The 20,171-nt window shown below is 23.7% G+C and overlaps 5 protein-coding genes across 7 annotated transcripts; 2 read left to right on the top strand and 3 right to left on the bottom strand.

The window, feature by feature from the left end:
- The first annotated feature begins 3,296 nt into the window (after window positions 1-3,296).
- LOC412016 (transforming growth factor beta regulator 1) lies at window positions 3,297-5,110 on the top strand. Its single transcript, XM_395482.7, has 5 exons — window positions 3,297-3,543; window positions 3,696-3,924; window positions 4,004-4,280; window positions 4,351-4,570; window positions 4,658-5,110. Exons 1-5 carry the CDS (start codon window positions 3,424-3,426, stop codon window positions 4,829-4,831), a joined length of 1,020 nt encoding a protein of 339 aa, XP_395482.4. The 5' UTR covers window positions 3,297-3,423; the 3' UTR covers window positions 4,832-5,110.
- Window positions 5,111-5,521: 411 nt separating this feature from the next.
- On the bottom strand, window positions 5,522-8,185 carry LOC412017 (etoposide-induced protein 2.4). Of its 2 annotated transcripts, XM_006560271.3 has the most exons (7): window positions 7,952-8,185; window positions 7,734-7,809; window positions 7,315-7,493; window positions 6,955-7,210; window positions 6,522-6,865; window positions 6,378-6,452; window positions 6,226-6,313 (listed from the first exon to the last, which is right to left on the bottom strand). In XM_006560271.3, exons 2-7 carry the CDS (start codon window positions 7,746-7,748, stop codon window positions 6,226-6,228), a joined length of 957 nt encoding a protein of 318 aa, XP_006560334.1. In that variant the 5' UTR covers window positions 7,749-7,809; window positions 7,952-8,185. The 2 variants fall into 2 exon arrangements, with proteins under 2 accessions (XP_026299267.1, XP_006560334.1); XM_026443482.1 differs by lacking the exon at window positions 7,952-8,185 and having other exon boundaries at window positions 5,522-6,313; window positions 7,734-7,748.
- Window positions 8,186-10,638: 2,453 nt separating this feature from the next.
- LOC552366 lies at window positions 10,639-12,258 on the bottom strand. The gene is made up of 4 exons (XM_016917958.2): window positions 12,105-12,258; window positions 11,543-11,683; window positions 11,211-11,354; window positions 10,639-10,941 (listed from the first exon to the last, which is right to left on the bottom strand). The coding sequence occupies exons 1-4, from the start codon at window positions 12,249-12,251 to the stop codon at window positions 10,798-10,800; spliced, it is 576 nt and encodes a 191-aa protein (XP_016773447.1). The 5' UTR covers window positions 12,252-12,258; the 3' UTR covers window positions 10,639-10,797.
- Window positions 12,259-13,194: 936 nt separating this feature from the next.
- Window positions 13,195-16,868, top strand: LOC100578752. The gene is made up of 4 exons (XM_003249619.4): window positions 13,195-14,064; window positions 14,175-14,285; window positions 14,362-14,625; window positions 14,702-16,868. The coding sequence occupies exons 1-4, from the start codon at window positions 13,833-13,835 to the stop codon at window positions 14,896-14,898; spliced, it is 804 nt and encodes a 267-aa protein (XP_003249667.1). The 5' UTR covers window positions 13,195-13,832; the 3' UTR covers window positions 14,899-16,868.
- LOC726810 (radial spoke head 1 homolog) lies at window positions 15,994-20,149 on the bottom strand. Of its 2 annotated transcripts, none has more exons than XM_026442847.1 (6): window positions 19,944-20,149; window positions 19,480-19,699; window positions 18,825-19,066; window positions 18,638-18,742; window positions 18,268-18,483; window positions 15,994-17,456 (listed from the first exon to the last, which is right to left on the bottom strand). In XM_026442847.1, the coding sequence occupies exons 1-6, from the start codon at window positions 20,001-20,003 to the stop codon at window positions 17,310-17,312; spliced, it is 990 nt and encodes a 329-aa protein (XP_026298632.1). In that variant the 5' UTR covers window positions 20,004-20,149; the 3' UTR covers window positions 15,994-17,309. The 2 variants fall into 2 exon arrangements, with proteins under 2 accessions (XP_026298632.1, XP_026298638.1); XM_026442853.1 differs by having other exon boundaries at window positions 18,825-19,051.
- Window positions 20,150-20,171: the final 22 nt, after the last annotated feature.

Genomic DNA, 20,171 nt, shown 5'->3' with positions numbered 1-20,171 from the left:
ATATCGTGAAAATTTACAATAGGAATTTTTGTTTCAGAGAGAAAACTTTAAATTTCTAAAAATCAGTATAGAATTGTACAGAAATGATAAAAGAATTGGCATTCTGATATGAATGAAATAAGATTTTTGGAAAAATAATTTTTTGAGTACTAAAATGTTATTTATTGACAAAATATATCGAAATTATTATATTTATTTGAATAATTTAAAATCATATTAATTAATTTGTAAAAGAAAAATATTTAAAAAATCTAAAAAACAAGATTTATATTATAAATTAATAATCAAACTTTTTCTATCCAGTGTTCAATTATTGAGTCAATTACAAAAAAAAAAATATTATTACTATGATAAATAAATATAGATCTTTTTACAATACTTACAAATTTTTCATATAACTTTTGATTAATATTTAAAACAATAAAAACGATGTTATAATTTAGATTCATAAAAAAAAAAATTGTCAAGATATAAGAAAATGTTAAAAAAATTTTTTTATTAATTTAAATTATTTGTACAAATATACAAATAATCAAATTCGTCTTTGAAAAAAAAAAATTATATCTTTTTCAAGAAAAATATTCAATCAACTTCAACTTTTCCAATAGATTAATATTTCTTTTGATAAAAATATTTATTACATCACAGAATTTCTGCTGATATCTTCAATTACTTATAATTAATAAATATTACACAAAAACTGTATCTAATCAAATCATAAATTTATAGATGATAAAAATATTGCAAGATATTTCTCCCGTCATTTTCATATCTTTTTCTATCAGTATTATTATGTGTATTATCTTATTAATTGCGATTATTACACCCGCAAAAAAATTTCGAAAAATCTTACAATTCTATTATCTGTATTACACAATCATTACATCTCCTTCTCTTTAATTAAAAATCATCGCAATCGAAAATTTTCGCGACACAGTGTAAGTGAGCCGTGTATGGTCAAACACTTATACTCGACATCACGACTCTGTAGAGAAAAAAAAAAAAAAAAAAAAAGAAACAAAAAGAAAATAGTAAAAAACGCAAATTGTGATCTTTCTCGTTTGAATGTTATAAATACGCTACAGGTTGTACAGTTACGCACACGCACTTAATTCTTACAATCATCGGAGAAAACACGTATGTAGGTACACCGTGTATATAAAGCGTATGTAATTGATAAGGATATTTTTTGTACGTAGCTAATTCTCGAAAATGAAAAAAAAAAACTGCTCTCTACCATACATATATATATATATGTATGTATGTATGTATGTATGTATGTATATGTATATCTGACTATAATTCGTTCCATACAGTGATCTCCGTTATAAGTACCTACAGTAACCTACGTGCATGATCTGTGCTGACAAAGTGGAGAAATTTATTTACAAAGTCGATCGTTTTATTTTTCTTTTTTCTTTTTTTTTTTTTTCTTTAGACATCATTTTAAACGTCATCAAAAATTAGAAAAAATTCTCGAATGAAATTTAAAATCATATCGATATGTTTATTTTACAATTGAATGAAATTAGAACGTTGATCAATTACGTATGAATTTATTTACATGTTCCGAATGGAGTACACATACTTTTTTCTGCCTCTCTCTTTCTCTCTTTCTCTCTTTCTCTTTCTCTCTCTTTCTCTCTCTCTCTCATCGTAAGATACGTATATTTTTTAGAAAGATTTTTTAGAAAAGACTAACAAATTGTTAATCACACCTGTAATTTATGCATTAGTAAGAAATAGTGTGTTAATAATGATGCTGTAATAAATAAGATTATAGGTGTGATTAAAAATTAATTTGTTACTTTTTACTTGGGAATCATCGAAATTGAATTTTATCTTACATTTCGTGAAAAAAAATCTTAATTTTTTAATAATTTAATAATTATTAATAATTATTAAATAAATTTTTAATAATCAAAATAAAAAATAATTAAAAATACTTCGAGGAATTTTGAAATCAGAAGTTGAAGAATTTGAATACATTGATAAATGTAAAAAATTGATATAAAAAAAATATTACATTATTAAAAAATATTATAAAAAAATATAACAAAAAAATCAGAATTTTAAAAATTAATTCCAAAAATTATTTATCAAATAAAAAATTAATGCAAAATTAATTTTGATAAAAATTAATTTTTTTTAAAGTCATATATATATTATGAAAATTAAATAATATATATATAACAAATAACTCATCGATCAATCGCTAAATTCAAAAGTTAAAACAACTTTTGAAATCAGTTTTTTGATCATCAAACGATGATTCCTTTTTTTCTCACTGTAAATGAACTGCAAATACACGTATATAATAAATTCTTTTTTAAATAATGATAAACATTTGAATTATTGAATTATTATGAACAAAATTAAAAAAAAAGTATAATAAATAGAAAATCGAGAGAGAGGGAGATAATTTGGATGTACCTAAACACGTGTCCCTTCGCAACTTGCGCATTAAATTGCATAAAGAAAATTTTTCGATGATTTGAAATATTGGAATCGATATAGAACATAAAAAAACCCGATTTCTAGAATAATCTACGTCTAACGGATAAGCTACGCGTCACGATGTTTACAATATAGATTTTGTATACCGCGTGCGTGAAAATGTAGAAACGAGCATGACAGAGAAGACATTGTGCGTGCGAACGCGCGTTACAGAATTTACGTTCGACAGGTTAATAAATCGTATTTTCGAAATAAAATCAACATTTTTCTTATCTTTTATGCCCCAGAATCTTCCTTCTTTGTAGTAATAAATGAATAAAATGTATAGAATACATGCAAATATATGTATATACATTTTTTTTAATTAAATTATAACTTGATAGATTCAACAAATTCGGTAACTTATTTAAAATAAAATTCCTATTTTGTCAATAATCTTAAATTTATTTTATTTTAATTTTTATGACATAGTATTGAAAAATAAATTGAAAAAGATTTTGAAAAATTAGAAAATAATTACGAATACAGACAAAAAGAATAAATATTTTTAATATATTATAATATAAGTTTTTATGTAATAACAAATATAATTGAAAAAATTCAAAATATAAAAAATTATGAATAATTTTATTTTATAAATCTGAAATATTTAAAAATAATGATTACTATATGAATAAGTTTTAATGAATAAATTTTAATATGTATAATTGAAAAAATATAAAAATTATTTTTATATATGCATCTAATAAATAAACATATTACTGCTATCATTTTTGAATATTAAATAATGATCAAAATATATAAATGTAAAATTATATATGATAAATTTGTTTAGTTATTCACTATCTTACTCATTGTATAATCCTAGATTGTAACATAACCTAACATATCTGATAAAAATAATTACAAATATCATTAAATCATAACCTCGTCTTTGTATTTTGTGTTTAATATAATGAATTTAAAATGACTCAAGCTTATGATAACTATTATAGTGAATTTCAGAAAAATGCTGAGTTGCAGCAAAATTTAAAATATAAAAAAAAATATCGAAGATTAAAAAGGATTATAAAAGATACAGTATTCGTAAGATTCTTGATATATTTCTGTTATAATATTTTTTTCCTTTTTTTATAAAAATAAATTATTATTTTAAATAAAAGTAAATGCAAATAAAAGAGAATACATAATAGCAAATTAGATTATTATAAAAATTGTAAAAAACTTTATAATTATAGGAAAATGCAGCATTATGTGATCAAGTTGCACAAATGCAAGAAAATCTTATGCTTGTAAAAGAAGAAAGGTTGTTTCTTTTACGTAAATTATGTCAACAACAAGGAGATATAGATCCTTCTACTATGATAGCTCGATCTCAATCAAACAGTATTAATACTAATACATTTAATCCAGAATGTTCCACGCCTAAAAAAACTACAAAAAAAAGAGTATCGACTGATGGCTCAGGTATTAAAGTATTCTAATTTAAGTAATATTTTATTATTTTCAAAAATTATAACTTTTTAAACTACTTCAACATTTTTAGAACCAAAAAATAAAGCTAAACGTTATAATAAAACTGCAAGGAAAGTAGTTCAATTAATACCACTAGATGTCCATGGAAGACCTATATTTCCTATTTCTTTGGGTGATCTCACTGTTTACTCACTTGGAGAAGTAGTATCAGACAGAATTGCTTATCATACAGAAGATCTCATTTATCCAGTAGGTTATTGCAGCACTAGAGTATATGCTAATTTAAGAGATGTAAGAACAAAAAGTTTATATACATGTAAAATATTAGATGGTGGATCAAAACCAAGGTATAATTGCATTAATAATTAGTACAATTATATAATAACTATAATATATATATAATATTTTGTATTGTAGATTTGAAATTGTATCTGATAATGATCTAGATCAACCATTGGTTGGATCTACTCCTGATGAATGTCATTCTAAACTATTAATGGCAATTTCTCCTGCACTTCGTTCAATAACGCCAAAAGGAGCTGATTTTTTTGGAATTTCACATCCTACTATACAAAATCTTATTCAAAGCACACCTGGAACTCGTAAATTAGCTATGTACAAACAACAACGTTTCGAAGTACGTAATTGTGATTATTCATTAATAATTTCATTTATGATTAAAATAATAAATTAATAAAATAATAATTTTAACTAACAAATATAGGTAAGCAAGAATCAACCAATAGAAAGAGGAACAAGTCCAGTAATGGAGGAAGAAACAGATCCTGGACTTGGATTTGCTGCTTTGCATAGGCATTATGCATTAGCAAATTCATACAGAATTAAAGAAGAACCATCTGATAATGATCTTTTAGCTCTTCAAGAACTTCTCTCGTGATCTTTATATGTCGATAAAAAATTTTTCAGAAAAAGATATTTTGCTTTATGTATTGATACAATACGCACATTTCATTATTATCAAATATTAATCTTTAAATTATATATTTATAAAAAATTGGAAAATCTTTAAAACTAGCAACATTCGTTCTAAAAATCACTTTATATTATTTATTAGACTACAATATATAAAGCAATTTATTCTTTATAAATATTTTTCTATTTTATTGAAATAATGTATAAATAAAGTTGCGATAAGTAACATAAAAATTATTTACGAAACAAATACTTTGTAAATATTTTCTTGATATACATATTATAATTTTAACTACACTATATTACTGCAAAATATATTTTAAATAAATTTTACTTAAATGTCAACATTAATATACAATTAATATACACATGTATCATAAAAATCTCTCTTCTATTTCATGTATATAATTAAATGTTTTAGTTGTAAATATTTTGCAATAAATATTATCACATTACTTAAGACTTTTAAAGTTGACTAGTTACAATATCATAATGATATAAAATAATAAAATATCAAATACAATTATTGAATTGATTACAAAATATATATATTGAAATGATATTTGTTTCTATTTTTTTTTTATTTTTTTTTTTTTGTTTCTTACGTTTACATTTATTTTCTTAGAAGTAACAATATACAAATTACTAAAATATCTATCATTAATGATAAGTTTATTATATTGTAAAGTAACATATACTTTGACAAATTTGGATAAGAATTAAAAATTGAATACATAAACATATGTATATATATATATATTAATTAACTTAATCCAAAAATTATTTTTAGTTGTGCAAATTTTTAGGCAACGCTATTTGATTTTTTTTAGTTGTATAATTTATAAAAGATATTAGAATTTTTTTTTTATATGCGCAATTATTCTATTAAAGCATATTATTTTTATCATGTTTTAATAGTAATAATAAAAATGTATAAAATTTCAAGTTATTTTAATTTCTTGCAATACAATAAAGAACATCTATAACATTAACTTTTCAAATGTTACCAAATTTATAAATTTTTTACTGTGAGTATCTTCAATCATAACTTTTACTTAGATATAATGCATTTACAAATACTTTTCTTTATTGTAATTCATTTTTGCATATCTATGAATTTATCTATTTTTATAAATACCACTATTAAAACATAAGTTATGTCTTAAATTTCAATTATATTATTATAGAAAATGAATAAAATGAAAATTTCCTTTTCAATTTGATTATATAAAAGTTAACATAAGAAAATTAATTAAGCATATACTTCATCAAAATTAATAAAATTTATATGAAAACCTGAAAAGATGGTTTATTGCTATATATTTAATATTTTAAAGAAGTTTATTATGTTCTTTTATGTCACCGTCTATTCGTTGGTCCAATTGTTTTATTGAAAAGAGTATTTGCAATAGCAATTACTGGTGAAAATAATTTTAATGGACAATCACTGAAACAAAAAATAAATATTGATATATAGTTTAATAGAATATATAATTTACAAAGGTACATACCATACTCCAGTCACAGGTACTGCTTCATTTCCACTTACAATAAATAATGGGAACAATATAGAAAAAACACAGCCACTAAAATAATAATAGATTAATTAGTAATATTCCTGCATAGGAAACATGATATTTAAAAAAATTAATTACCTTATTACATATGAACTGGGCAGTTGGGTAAGTACTGCTAATGGCAGACCAAAACCCACAAAATATGGCCAATTACTTTCAATAAAACTTAATCGTCTATGTAGCTCCCAACCCATATTGAACCATTTGTATTCAAAAGCATAGAGAGCATATAAAAGGCACATATGTATAAGGGCAAGAATGTCACCTACAAGAGGTAATGGAATCCTGGATACCAACATTCCTTGACCCAAAAATAATGCTTGAACCAATATACTGAAAAGCGTGTCTGCTACGAGCTTGCTCACACTAGATAAAAGTAATGGCCTTCCTTGCCTATACCTATAAGCACTGTCCGCTATGTCCTACATGGTTTACAAATATAGCATGTGATATTAACCCCTTCAATGGTTACTGGCCAAAGCTTCTCGTTCTGAGATCAAATAACTCATACCTGAAACCATAAACTGTTGACTATCCTACTGAGCACAAATAGTGGTAGTACCCATACAGTGCCAAAAGTTAATGACAGAAATGGTTTCATCCAAGACCACACAGTCATACCCATACCCGGTGAATGACCAAATATAATGGTCAATAAGTACTTGAGAAATGGAAGTAAACCACATTCAAAAATTAATATGCTGACCCAAAATACACCACCATTTAAAGCACAACATTGAATTGTTCTTTTTAACACTTTTGATTCTCTGAAAATCCATTATAATATACTCATAAAAATATATATATATATATAAGATATAAAATATTAAAATTTTGGCATATTTTATTATATAATTTAACTATAATATACCTTAAATGATTAAAATGTTTTGGAGGATGAGGTATGACTGCTATGTCTTTTCCATGACTTTCTGTTTTATTTAAGGGTGGTTTAAATAATTTTTCATTAATTCGTTTGTCCATATAAAATAAGACAATAGCTCCTCTCAAACTATCTACAAATCCTCTATACATGGCATGTATTATTCCCTAAAAAGAAAAATAATTTCTTTTTAAAATTAATTTTAATTCTACTTTTACTTCATAAAAAATTTATATTGTAAAAATATATAATAGAGAATATATTTAATTATAAAATTATATAAAAAAATAATTAAAAAGAAAAAATTATGATAAAAATCTGATATTATTTATGATAAAAATTATGATATTATTATATAAGGTTAGGAAAATCATATTTTTGTATTTAAAATGAAATTTAATACTTACTGTCACGTTATCCATATTTCACGGTAATAATCACAATAGAATATAATTAATCTATAATTTGAATATGTTGAATAATCTGCCAAAAAAACATTTTCGAAATAACATAATTGTCAATGGCAGTAATATAAAAACACATTAAAAGTGAATATGAGCAAAATATTTATGGTATGGAAATAAATAAGTTTAGAAATAAGTTTTTTAATATCTCAAACACGTACATATTGTCATTCAATATTAATAAGAATATCTGATCGAATTAGAGATTTTTCTTTCAAAGCGCAAAAATATGCGCTGCCAACTAAATTAACGAAACTATTATTGCAACGTTTCGTAAAGTTAAATTAAAAAATGACTTTACGAATATGTATCAACTGATTGCTTTTCATTGCAGGCAAAGGTTAACATTATGTTAATAGATATAAAGGTCACTAAGCAATGAATCTTTGATCTTTAATAAATCCACTACTAATTTAAATATGTAAAAATATAAAGCATTCGAAGAATTGGAATATATTTATTTATATTTATGTATAATAATTAATAATTATTTGTAATTGTATATTTATTTTTAAACAATACAATTTTAAAACATACACATGTATATACTATACATATATAGAAGTTCTTTACTTAATTCACACATTTGTAAGAAGATATTAATACTGGCAGAAAATAGATGAAGTCAAGTTTTGCTGAATCTGAAATTTATGTAATTTATTTACAAGTTATTATTATTTTTATCAAAAAAGATATTTGTCTTTAATAATTTTTGTTTATTATTATAAGTAAAATAATATTATAAAACATACATATACATTTTATATTATATCGTTTTATATTGAATATAATAAATAAAAATAATTTTCTTAATTTCTAAATTTAATTAAATTTAAAAAATAATTATGAAAATATAAAAATATTTACATAATTTATAAGTATGACATTATTATTTACATATTTATATAAAAATCTTTGATTCTTGATTTTTATAATTAAATAATTTTAAATAATTTTAATTTTATTTTATATATGATGTGAAGTTTATGTTAGTTTTTTGCAGAAGAAAGATAACAAATAAAAATATGCCGATCATTATATGTAATTATTGTTAATTGATACAAATAAAAAAAAATAAAATGTTAAATATATTGGAACTTGAATTAAATGATCATCACTACTACTTATAATTGATATCAATTCTTTCATATTAATTATTATTATTGATTATTACTATTGATTAACAATAATTTGTAATTTAAAAGATATAAAATATATAATAAAATATGAAAATTCGTTCAAAAAGTGGAATTTGTAAATCGCGCGATAATTTTGGAGTAACCTATCTAACTCAAAGTATGACTTAACCTCTAACTGCACTGTATTCATTTATTTATTTATTTACAATTTTTTTATCTATTAAATCAAATATTACTATATATTAATATAACATTAATTATTACAATTAAACAAATATTTATATTATTTTTATTTCATATTTATATTTAAATTAATTGTATTATTGTATCAAATATATTGTATTTATTTCTTTTATATATTTATTATAAGAGAATTAATTAATTAATTTTTTTTTCATTATTTCGTCCAAGCAAATTCTATGATAAGATTATGTGGTGGCAGAGATCATGTTTGGATGCCTTTATATGTGGTAAATTTTTCGTTTAAAAAATTTTTCATTCTTTTTAATTTTTTAATTTCTCAATGTAAAAGAAAAATTAAATTCTGATTTATTAATTTCTTTGTTTCACACGATAAATTATAATTTAAAAAATTCAAGTACAACGGATGTAGCTTCTTTCAATAAAAAATTTCCAAAAAGAGTGTTTTATCCACTAAAAAATGTTTTTTTTCAAGAGAAGATTTCAAATAAAATAAGTTTTTTAAATCTATATATAAATATTTTGCATTCATTTATTATTTCAGATTTTATTGAAAATTTACAGGAAAAAAGAAAATTAGAAAATAATAAAGTAAGCTTAAGAATAAAATATATTATGTATATTTTTTAAATAATAATGAATTTTATTATTTAAATCATTTAATTATTAAATCTATTTATTTGAAATAACAGCATGATTCATATAAATCAATGGAAGTTAATAATAATAAAAAAAAAATAAAATGTCTACCAATAAAATTTCAAAAATTAATGTTTTCAAGAAATAATATAAAATCAAATTGTCATTTTATACGTAAGTTTTGATTTTATAATATATCAATTAATAATTTTAGACAATTATTAATTGTTTTTTAGTTATATGTTTAACATATATTTAAAAGAATAAAATAGGATTTATCACAATCCTTTTTGCTATAGAAAATATTGAAAAAAAAATTGATTCATCAAAAGTATTAAATGTGAAAAGAAATACTAATTCTGAAGTAAGCATTTTTATTTTTATTTAAAAATAAATAAATATTATTATATATTACTATATATTAAAAATGTTATTATTGTATATTTTATTATTGTATTAAGAAATAATAATTATAAAAAATGTTATCATATTGAAATAATATTATTTATTATTATCGCACAGTAGAAAATACTTGATGATTCAAAGAAGAAGACATTTCAATCAAATATCAAAAATATTTTACCAGAAAAAAACAATATATTTGATAAAAAAAAATTTGAGAATATAAGTAGAGTTAGCATTCTTCTTTTGTATCTTCATTTCTTGCTTTGTTATTATCTTTCTTTTTCAAAGACAAGTCAATTTATTGAACTTTTTGAAATGTGTCCAGTTAAAGATAATGAAAATTAAATATATGTGTATTTACAATTAAAAATAAAATTTTGAAAATTGTTAAAATATTGTTTCTTAAAATATATAAAATATCTTTGGAAGAGGAAGTTTACATAAAAATGAAGAGTTATGTAATAATCATGCTAATATTTTTATTTAATTTGAAAGATAAAATCAGTTATTGTTGCAATATTAAACAAATAACAAGGAATCATACATATAATTAGTAATATTAAATATTGTAAACATCAAAATAAATGTAATAATAATCCTCAGTGACATCAATTATCTTATTTTTATTCAGCTTCTACTGTTACTTCCAATGTCGCAGTAGCAAATACAGTGTCACCTTCCGTCATTTCGCATATAGTTTTGTAATTTCCAGGATTCATACTGCTGAACATCGAACTTATATCGCAATCTGAAGCATTTTGTTCACCCTATTCGATAATTCATTAATATTATTTTAATAATAATGTATTAATATTAATAAAAGAAAATTCAAATATAATAAATAATATATATCAATATTAATTCTTTTTGATTGAAAATATTATATTGTTAATAGGGATTAATAGGATTAATTATAACAATAGTAATAATAATTTACCGAAAGGATTATCTATTTTCTTTTTCTCTGTGTTTTAATATTTTAATCAAAAAGAAAAAAAAAAGAAATATTTTGTATTATATATATATGTTTTATTACCGGTGCAACAGAACATGCATCATCTTCATCTATATATTCAACTGATGCGCACATATTAGCATTTTCCAAATCTTTGAACGGCTTTTCGAATTGTTTTGTCATTTGGCTTACCATTTGATCATCTTGATATATTTGAACATCTATCTGAAAAAAGCAGAAAAATATTATTTTATTCTAGTTCGATCAATAAATTCTCTAAAAAAATTAGAAAATATATCTAATTTTTTATGCAAAATTATTTATTTTTAGTATGTTGAAATATTTGAAAATAATATTTTAAAATATATTTAGATAATATTTAAATAATGTATTTAATTAAGATAAAAATATACTTTTAATATATTCGGACAATCCTTCTTTATCTTAGACGTTGTACTAATGAGATTATTTGAAATACTAGCATCCCAAGATTCGACTACATCCTCATTTGAGATATCGATATTAACGCTATTTACTGTAACTTTGTTGTCTGCCTGAAAAAGAAAAAATTATAGTTGAATTAAAACATTAATATTATTTGTTTATTATATTAAAATTGTTATATTGAATTTTTATAATTAAAAAAATTTTAAAATAATTTTTGAAATTATTTTTAACAATTGTCATTACAATTTTATGCAAAGTATGTTTCGAATAAATTAATTATAACAAAGATTTATGTATCTTTTAAATTATTTCAAATATTATTTTATTTTATAATTGTATAAAATTTTATTTAAATAAGAAAAAAGAATTAAAAATAATTAAAATCAGTTAATAAATATAACTTTTAAAATTGATAAAAAATATATATGATTTTTTTTAATATAATAAATATATGCAATAATTTCAAAAAGAAATAAAATAGTTGCAAAAGTTTACAATATTCTATATGTAAGTCATCCTATATCTTACCTTAACGTTCAATATATATGAAGATGAAATGATACATAAAACAAATATTAATAATAGTTTTTCAATTGGTGACTTCATGATTGTAACAGAAAACATTAAACAATTGCTATAAAAACAACTTTGCTCTTCAACTGATGCACGGATCATATTTAAAGCTATAAAAGACTTCCTATATATTATGCTTCCTGTATACCGTCATTATAATTAGTTGTTTTGAAATAATAATCAATTAACAATCCTATCCTTTTGTTATTATAACTAAAATGAAATAAGATATGGTTACGTGACATTTAATCATTTATCGAACACGAAATTGTGGGAAATAAAATTCAACGTGCAAGAAGAATTGTCTATAATATAGTGGAAAATGAGAAATATAAACAAGATATCATCTATTTTCGTGCTTGTTATTTAACAAGATTATCAAAAGCAATCTCTAGAAAATTACGTGGTAAATTGTTAGTATTTTTTTTTCTAATTTAAGATTAAGTAACAATAAAATAGATATATTATTATATGACAGAATTTAAAAATTATATTTTTTAATTACATCATATGAAATATATATTATATTATATATATTATATAATATATATTATATATTATATATATATATAATTTAAATTAAAATATAATTTATAATATTATAAAATAGTATATAAAATATGTGAATTTATTTTATTCTTTTTTTTTATGTTTTTTTTCTTTATAATCTTTTAAAAAAAAAATAAGTTGATTAGTATTAAAAAAAAACAATAAATTAACATTTATTGGACTTTGTTTAATAAATATATCAAATACAAATTGTTTTGCATTTTTTCTCTATTAATATATTGTATAATATTGTTATATATTGTATATTATATAATAATTTATGTTAATGAATTAAAAATAGAATAAAGTTAAAGAAATTTATTATAGAATATATATTTTTACTTAATAGAAATATTACTATAAAAAAAAAGTAAAAAGTAAAGTAATAAAGAACATTATTACATAAAATTGAAAAAATTTTGAAATTATGGATTTCCCGCATTTGAAATTGAAACATCGACAAAATCGACTAATATCGAATATCATCGATCGGCCAGTATTCGATACGGAGTCTAATTTGTATGTATGCCGCACATGGTTTATTGTGGCGCAAATGTATATAAGTTTCCCGAATTAGTAGTGTCTTTAAAGATAATACTGTTATGTTATAAAACCAATAAGAAATGTTGCATGCTTTAGCAGTGCAACGACTTTATAGTGATTTGCTTATAGAAAAGTGGGCATAATCAATTGTAGATGCCGGTTTGTGCGATAAGATTGTTTTGTGTTTCTTGAAACGGGGGTGTGACAGTTTGTGCATTCTTAGAATATGGTATATTTTTTTTCTTTCAAAATGAAACTGAATGTTATATAAGTTTTACCTTCTGATCGTTCGGTGAACCCCAACGAATTACCACCACGCTAAATTTCAAGGAGCGTACATTGTACTTGAGAGTGTTTATTTTCCTTTACATGTGTCAACAATTTGGATTCAATCGAAAGTGTATAACATTGAATTTAATTACACAACTTATACGTTTTTCAAAAATTTGTGCCATATCTTGACGTGATGCGTTATTAAACGACATAAAAATACCAAAGTTACGAAAGCTATTTATAGGTTATAAAATTATATGTGTGCTGTTGTCAATAGCGGCAACGGCGAATCATTAAGTAATATTTAATGCAAACTCCATGCATTGGCTTCAAGCAACAAATATACGCGAAGAAATGCCTTTAAGCCAATTAAATCAAAGTAATTTCGTTAGTACGAACGAAAGTGTAAATCCTGGCACTGAAATAACATCAACTTGTTATACTCCTCCACCTTCATACCATAATATTAATTTACCTCTGGGACACCCATCTACTTTGAGTAATGATTGTGGTGCACCTCCTTCTTATGAAGAAGCTATAGATCCAAATGGTAAATAATATTTTTAATAAAAAAAAGTCTTAGTTTTATTAGGAATTATCAACTCATTAATCAAATGAAAATATTAGCTATATATAATATTATTGTTTTTTTCTGTTTAGCTCCTCCTCCATCCTATGATTCATTATTTGGTCGTATGAGGGAAGCACATAAAGTTTCAAAAGGAGTATTTGATTTTTTGAAAAATATTATCGTCTTACTTTTAGGCACTAGTAAGTAAAAAATAATAAATTAATGCTTTCAATTTCAATATAAAGAGTTATTAATTTAATATTTTGATAATTTCAGTTGGATGTACTATTATCTTAGGAGTAACAATAGTAGTTCCAATATGTATGATGGTCATTGGAGGACTTTATCTTTATGATTGTCCACAAGGAGAATATATTCCTGTTTATTTATTAGTGGGTGGTGGTTTTGGTGTTTTTAAACAGTTATTACATTTATCTGCAAGAGTACGGCAACGTCAAGAAGAAAGAGACGAAGAAAGAATACGACAATCTCCAACACAAACATTAATTAATTGTTTTATGCTTGGCTGGTTTATTATAGGTCAGTAATATAAAAATTTACATATATATTAAATGTTTAAAATTCTTATTTCTATATTTTTTATCTTTGTCTACAGGCTCAATGTGGGTATATAAGGAATATGAGCCAAATTATGATCCAGCTCTTGGCAAATATTGTAACAAAACATTATATTTATTTGCCTTTTGGTTAATTACGGCTGTTTACATATTTCTCGGAGTGATAACTGCCGGTTTTTGCAGCATTTCGGTAGCAAGCATCGCATTTCAAAGACCACCTCCTGATCTAATGTAAAGTAACATGATCTCACTTTAAAGGGAAAAATAGTCGTTCAAAAATCTATTATTTTGGGAACAAAACGACAAATTTTGCGAAATGAAGAACAAAAATTTTTTGTGGATATAAAAAATCACATCATAACAGGGCACAAAATTTCGTCCACGCTTTACGTACCTGAGATGCTTAAAACAACAATCTACAAACGGATCGTTTGCACATCTAAATGCACACTAAAATGCGCTCGAATATTAAAATTTTATTTTGTAATCAATTCATGATAACACATTTCTTGATTTTTCGTAGCGTATTTGATTCAATAATCTCAATTAAGGCGACTTTTGCTATGAATCATGTCAAACGGATATAGCAAAATTGATTGATTTCTTAAAATTGGTATTGGAGGGAAGGAAAAAAGAAAAAAAAAAGAAAAGAAAAAAAAATAAGAAAGAAAAAAATAGTTGATGCTTTAACCAATTCAGGGCTGTGGATATTTCGCAATAATCGCGAATTCTTTTGATATTGTGCCAAGAAATCGCAAAGTTGTAGAGCGAAGTATTTTGCTATCAACATCGATTACTCCGTATCGATATTCAATTCGTATGGATATTCTTAACTTGAGTAGAATCTCAGGACGTGTCATAAAAAAGAAAAAGAAAAAAAAAAAAAAATATTCTAACACGAGAGTGTCATCGAACACTGTGATAACATATAAGAAAAAAATTTTACCGTCGTCAACGCGCTAAAACATGATACACAACTACTTTAATGGCGTTTAATTAAACGGCAGCTGTTTAACAGTTCTTCTACAAGTGAAGATAGTCATATTCACTTGTATAAATAGCTTATTGTTAAAAGACTGCGATACTTCGCAAAACACGTTTTTTATTCCTTTGCCCTCTCCTCCGTCCTTTTAAAACCTTTCGACCTCCATTGAGCCTTTATGTCAATGTAGTCGAATAACCGTTTTATAAAGACTCGTTTGAAAATTAAGGGGTAAACTATATATAAATATATATATATATATATATATATAAATATACATATGTATATTAAACTCACTCGCTCCTTTTAGTATTTCGAAACATTTGAATGCCAGTATTTATTAGTATCGTTAGAAAAAAAAAAAAAAAAAAAAACAATTTTTAAGAAAATCGTCGCATTTGATTGGATTATTTAGGTTATTAATGTAGCGAGGATGGAGAACTACTTTCGATTGAAAAAACAAAATGTATTTCTCGACGTTTTATTAATGTAAAAAAAAAAAAAAGAAAAAAAAAGAAAAAAAAGAGAGAGAAAAAAAAAAGAAAAAAAAAACGTTTCTTCCACTTTAATATAATATTCTTTATCTGTATTTTTCAAGACAACGTTTTTCGTCTTCCTATTTAAGTCCGGTTCAATCAATATATTGTAAATATACTTCGAAATCATATCTCTTTCTCTCTTTCTATATATATATATATATAGTTATCTATTTACGTGTTACTATTGACGAACGTACTTTTGAAATATACACGCTTGTATGCCATAAAAGGGAAAAAGAAGTAATAATAATTAAAAAAAGAAAAAAAAGAAAAAAAAGAAAAAAAAAGGAACCTTAACGAATGATAACGAGCGAGCTTGCGCTTTCCAAGGATATAGAGGACACGAAAATCTCTTGCGTAATTTAAGTACATGATTAATATATATATATAATAAAATTGATCTTTCGATTAAAAAAAAAACTGAATAGACTGCAATTATCTTGAGCGTACGCTTAGCTAATATTATGAACACATACCCTCGTTCTATTTGTTGCTGATATTTAATGTATTACACGTACGTACATACTTACATATACATACACTTACACATTGAATACTTTGCAAATGAAACTTTCGAACAAAGACCTATGCGTGCCTGTAAAATACGTTCTTTACATTGTCTCGTATTATGGGCACATACGCACATTTGTTATTATAATTTCCTAAATAAACTGCTTAAAAACATGTTGCGTTTTTGCCTAACCATGTGAATGATGTAACAATCGCATGCGCGCATGCGTGTAAACATATAAATACAATATTTTATATTTTATCATAATTATTTTTTTATATATTTTTATTATTTCAATCGTGGAGGAATATTCGAATAGGAATATATCTCTGTAACATTTTTCTTGTCACAATATATAAAGAGTTAGAGTGATATTATTCAATACGATTATATTGTATATAAAATAAGGTAAAATTTTATTTTCGCGAGCAATGAATTTTTACATTTCTAGGATTTGTTACAATTTTTTCTCTTTATTGAAAGACACGGATAACGAATTGAATTATATAAACACTTTTTAAACACTTTTTAAAGTACATTGAAATCGAGTCATATAAATATTTAATTCTTCCCATTAGGGGAAGAAATTATGTTTTCATATTTGATTATTCTAATTAAGTTAATTTAGGAGATGGTATAGGATAATCTTCTTCATAATAGATTTCCCCTTCACCTTCATATTCATCTTCATATTTCAAGAATTGTTCTGGTGCTATTGATAAATCCTCTGAACACTTGTCTATTAGTGAATCTACAGATATCTAAAAATTATGAATTAAGAGATTAATTAATTTTTTTAATTTAACTAAAATCTTTTTTAATTCATCTTGAATTTAATATTTCCAAAACAATGTAAAATTAATAATGCAATAATAATTTAATGTTATGTTTTAGATAATATACTATAGTATATTTTAGATATTTTAAATTAATTCTTCGAAATTCTCTTAAAAGTGATATTTATAATATGATTATACATGACAATTATTTAAAAAAAAAAAAAATCGAAAATAAGCGAGAAGAAACAACCTGCCATTTTTTAAAATAAAATCATAGTTAAAGATATATAATAGAAATATAGTTGAATGTATCTTAAAAATTTTTAACACACGTTTAGATATATATACATAGATATACATAGATATATATACAATTATAAATTTTTTGTACACTTTCAAAATTTGAATTCGATTAATTCTCTAATAAATTCTTAAACAATGTAAGATATCACAATTTCCCTTTTAGATAGTTAATTAAACGATTTAAAAATATACCGTGTTAATAATATCATAAATAAATAAAATGAGTTATAAGTTCCATATAATTTTTATTTAACCCTTAAAACTGCAAAAATAGAATAATTTAAATCTCTTCCAATTGAATATTTCGCGATAACTTTTTTTTTCTACAAAATTTATCTTTCGCGTATTAAAATTATTTTAATATCGTTCAAAATTAAATTAATTTTAAAAATTCTTACAAAAAATTTGATCTTAGAGAAAGAAGATTTGATCTTTTCGCTCAGATCATTTTTTATAAATTTTCAAAAAAATTAATTATGAATGTTCTTACCTCCTCTTGCAAAGGTACCGGCTCGGGCGGTAACAAATCAGGATTGTACGGTGTGATACAACGCGCACGCCACAACGCGATAATACCTTTCTTCAAACGAGGTGCTTCAAAAGGTTTAGGTTTAACTTCCGGTTTTGTAATCTCGGTCCCCGTGACATCTGTCTCTGCTTCAGTTTCTACCGCAGTAGGCTCTGGTGATGGTGGCTCTACTACTTCCTGTACCCAAAATTATTACAATGTCAATAAACAAATATAAAGAGAATTTATTTGATATCTTAATTAAAAAAAAAAAAAAAAAAACTTAAACTTGATTTTCACGTAATGAATTGTAAAATTATTACTATCAGTTTTAAGAAATTGATTTTATCACCTCGGCAATTTCCTTTGTCTCATCGTAATCAGGATCTTTCACGTGCACGTAATGGCCATGTTGCATGCAAGCATTTTCGAAAGTGAAGCATCCTCGACCATAAGGCTGTGATTATTACATTTTCTCAATAATTTTTTTAAACAATAATGTTGTTAATAATCGTAAAAAAAATATCAAAATTTCTTACCAAATTGAGCTCCCAAAATCCGTGGAATCGATGCCGTGGATGAATTAACTGGCCGGGTCCTTGCATGCGATCCTTAATCCACGTGCCCATAAATTTTGTATTCGTGCTGGCGTAAAGGTAAGATCCCATACCGTGTCGAAGATTTTTCTTCCAAGATCCCTCGTAAACGTCCCCATTTATATAGTAATACACGCCGAAACCATATTTCGTGTCGCGTTTCCATTCGCCTGCGGAACACGAGGCTAATCTGCACACAGTGCATCAAACATTTCCTCTTTTCCTTTTTCTATTTTATAATTTGTCATGTTTATCTTCAAAAAGATAATGTTTATATTGTATAGAGTTTTAAGTCTTGATTATAGCTTTTCAAAACTGGATTATACATTTTTTTAATGCATATAATAATTTTTTTATAAATAAAAGAAACTTTGAAAGATATTTATTATTATCTTCCAAAGTAATGATTTTATTTTAAAAGAACAAATCCGATTGAATCTAATAAACATATTTGAATCTAATTAAAAGAAATATTAAAGTAAGTGGAAAAATGATATGGAAATGAAATTTTTCTGATATTTACTTTTTGCAGTTTAAAAAGAATATATTAAATTAGAAAATTCCAAAAAAATAATGGTTCTTTTAACATTTTTTTTACCCTCGTATCGCGTTCCATCGGGATACCAAAATGTTCCTTGGCCGTATTTTACACCTTGCCGCCACTCGCCATCGTATCGAGCACCGTTTTTAAACACGTACAAGCCTCGAGCGTGTCTCAATCCTTTGCAATATTGGCCGACGTACATATCGCCATTTGGAAGCAATGCTTTGCCACGGCCGTGTCTGTCCCCTTTTTCATTTCGTTCGCCTTCATACAACTATAATTATATCACACTTCGTTTTATTATTCATTCCGTTTTTCAAATTATTTTTAACCTTAGTTTACCAAATTTTATATTAAAATGACAATCTCAATTTTGAATTTGATTAAAATTTATTTGGGATATAATCAGATCTGTAGAAAGATTTGGAAGATAAGAGTAATGAATGAATAAATATAATTCTAAAAAATATTATGAGGATTAATATAATAATCTATTATTTGGAATAAGAATTACTTACTCCTAAAGGATTTGCCTCCTCTTCTCCTCTTTCACCGATTAATTCCGGATTTTCTAACATTTTATTTTCTTTATATGCTTTCTATCCCTTTAAATTACGTATAAACGAATTTCTTTAAAATTGATTTTTGTTTTGTTACTGTTTCAGTCATCAGACTGATTGACATTTAACGAAAGTTTGGTTATAAAATATTAAATCATCTGTATCATTCATTGTTATTATTATATA

The sequence above is a fragment of the Apis mellifera genome, linkage group LG1, assembly GCF_003254395.2.
Source record: "Apis mellifera strain DH4 linkage group LG1, Amel_HAv3.1, whole genome shotgun sequence".
Classification (NCBI taxonomy): domain Eukaryota; kingdom Metazoa; phylum Arthropoda; class Insecta; order Hymenoptera; family Apidae; genus Apis; species Apis mellifera.
Note: the sequence above shows the minus strand (reverse complement) of the source record. Positions and strands in the feature narration are given on the sequence as shown.